We start from the raw sequence: 2,735 nt of genomic DNA, 5'->3' as shown, positions 1-2,735 counted from the left end.
GCGTCACTGTTGGCCGAATTAAATATAAATATATACATATTGCTTTAATTTAACAATTTAAAATATAAATGAAATTACAAAACCCTAATTACGCCAAACGACGCCGTATTACACAAGTTGTTCCACATACATATATCCTCAATGGCCAACGTTATTTTGATTAGTTACTCATATATAGACTATGCTAATTTCATGTCTGCCTAACAAATTAAATTTGTACCAACCAAATGACGACATATATATTTATTTACTGAAAAACAAAAAATAACTTATTAGAAGTCTTTTTTTTTTTATTTAATTTATTTTTTTTCATTGCTGAAAAATATTAGGCTCACTAATTGTTGGTGAAAAAGTAGAAAACTGCATTCCCAATTTTTTTGTGTAATGAGAATTAATATACATCACACAAGGTGCAGGAAAAATATTGACAATTTTGTAACAAATTTATGACAAGACAGCAGCACAAATCCACATATCACAATCAATACAATATTTTCTAATTGCAAATTCACCCCTGCTTTTTCGGGTTCTCCCAATTTTACCCCATATTTTAAAAAATAAATAAATAAAATTAAATACATGTCTGCATGTGTATCTATAGAAATAAGTCTGCAAGGATGAAAATGATGGAAAATAACTGGAAACATGACGAGAATTAATACTGAAAAAGAGAAATATCTGTTATAACTTTATATACATATATAGATACAAGATCAAGACTCTCACAGGGTGGAATAAGAAAACTACAGCCAGCAGTTAATCAAACTCACCACTGTGAGGAAAAATATCAAATCCCTAAATATACATACACTTATATATATATATTTATATTACATTATTTTTCATACGTATAATATATATTCTAGAAAACCCACCGAGAATTGCTTTCATCGTGATGATGGGTTTGGTTGAATCCGCAGTCATGGATCAGTCGTGGTCGATCAAAAATCCAAAAAGAAAAAGAGAGAGAGAAAGGGATCATCATCGTACAGCAGCACAGAAGTCGCCTGGTAATAATTGAGACCAAAAAAAAAACAATAATCATAGTTCCAGAGTGACAGCTGGCCGCCGGAAATGACCGCCGGCGCCGGCGCTGGCGCCGTCTACCTAAACATGCACGTCAAGGACTCGAAAACCTCTTCCGGGCAGGGGATTGTGAGGCCCATGTCGTGGTCGAATCCGTACTCTTCCTCGGCCCGCTGTAAGAGAGTCAGAAACTCGGGCCGGTTCAGGATCGAAATCGGGACGATGTACCGGCTCCGGTTCTCGCCGACGTACACGGCGAAGTGCCCTTTCGGGACGTCCAATGGCGGCCGCCCTTCCCCGCCGCTGTCGTACCCGCCGCCGCCGCCTCCGCTTCTCTTGCCCAAGCTCGAGCATCGCTTCATGATTTTCTTGATCGTCGCCTTCTGCGAGAGCTTGCCGGACTTCACCGTCGCCATTAATTGATCGATGCTTTTTTGTATGCGACGTCGTTTTGTCGTTAGTTTGATGATCAGTCAGTTCGTTGGTATAATTTCGATAATCTGAGCTACTCTCTTCGAAGAGAGTAGAAAAAATAATAATAGTAAGAAAGGGTTTTGGGGGGAAAATAGAAATATTGTTAGGGAGGAATGAGAGGTGAGTGTGGTGGATGCATATATACCTTTATATATATATATATATGTGTGAATTGGGATATGAATTTTCTTGGATAATTAAATAAATGAAATAATTTTATTTTTTAAAAATAATAATATTGGTAGGGTGAGGGGAACAATAGAACAGGGGCATGTGGGGTTGTGGGGGCAAAGGAAGAGACCAATGGTGTGTTTGGGGGACTGTGTATTTATGTTGAAAAACACACATAAATTTGGGTTTACTAATTCATGCTGCCCTTCTCCACGACATTTGGGTCCCTTACCCAATTTCTACCCTTTCATTTTTTCACTCCTAATTTTAATTTAATTAAATTAATTTATTTGTTACCACTACACTAATAATTAAAATTATATAACTTCAATTTTTAAAAATTCTTGATCTGTGAAAACTTTCTCCAACTGCCACTTTAATTAGACGTCATCAATTCACCACCAATCCAACGCTAATTTATAAGGGCACAATTGTCATCCATTAATTAGCTTAATTAAATATTTAAAGGTTTTTTTTTTTTTTTTAAACTCATGTGGTGTTTAATTACTTACTTGAATGAATTCGTCATAAGCTACATTTAGCTTAGCCAACATTTGAATATAATAAATATTGTTAGGCATCCGTAACCTGTCTAAATGCATCATCACTTTTACGTATTTATTTATTTATTACTTATTCAAAACGAAATTAATCACAAATTTGAATTAAAAGATGTTAAAAACAATTAGATGTTGTGGTAACGTATGCACGTTCAGCTGTATTCTTTTTTATAACAATACTTAACTTTATTGTGACAAGGACAATGTTTGAATTCTGCATAAAATGGACTATACAAGTACAACCATATCATTAAAATTTTATTTATTTAATTTGTTAGTTAAATGAAAGAACCATTTCATGAGAGCAAATACCGTTACATAGTTTTCTGTTCTTCCGTAAAAGTGAACGACGTCGTTTTTAGCCATGTCTTGTGGTCCTGCCCCCACACCCTAGCCTAGTAGTAGGCTAATTAACTACTACACTTTGTGTCATTAAATTGGAATTTTATGGAGATTTGAATATTTATCTTCGAAAATTAAATGCATTATAATTACAGCGGACAT

General features: G+C 34.9%; 1 protein-coding gene across 1 annotated transcript; it reads right to left on the bottom strand.

The window, feature by feature from the left end:
- Positions 1 to 645: 645 nt before the first annotated feature.
- LOC127246762 (auxin-responsive protein SAUR50-like) lies at positions 646 to 1,621 on the bottom strand. Its single transcript, XM_051268304.1, has one exon. It carries the CDS (start codon positions 1,440 to 1,442, stop codon positions 1,104 to 1,106), a length of 339 nt encoding a protein of 112 aa, XP_051124261.1. The 5' UTR covers positions 1,443 to 1,621; the 3' UTR covers positions 646 to 1,103.
- Between the last annotated feature and the right edge of the window lie 1,114 nt (positions 1,622 to 2,735).

Source organism: Andrographis paniculata, unplaced genomic scaffold (assembly GCF_009805555.1).
Source record: "Andrographis paniculata isolate CXL003 unplaced genomic scaffold, ASM980555v1 Contig30END, whole genome shotgun sequence".
NCBI lineage: Eukaryota > Viridiplantae > Streptophyta > Magnoliopsida > Lamiales > Acanthaceae > Andrographis > Andrographis paniculata.
Note: the sequence above shows the minus strand (reverse complement) of the source record. Positions and strands in the feature narration are given on the sequence as shown.

Excerpts from the sequence above, each read along its gene's own strand:
- LOC127246762 (XM_051268304.1), bottom strand. The coding sequence starts at position 1,442 with ATGGCGACGGTGAAGTCCGGCAAGCTCTCGCAGAAGGCGACGATCAAG.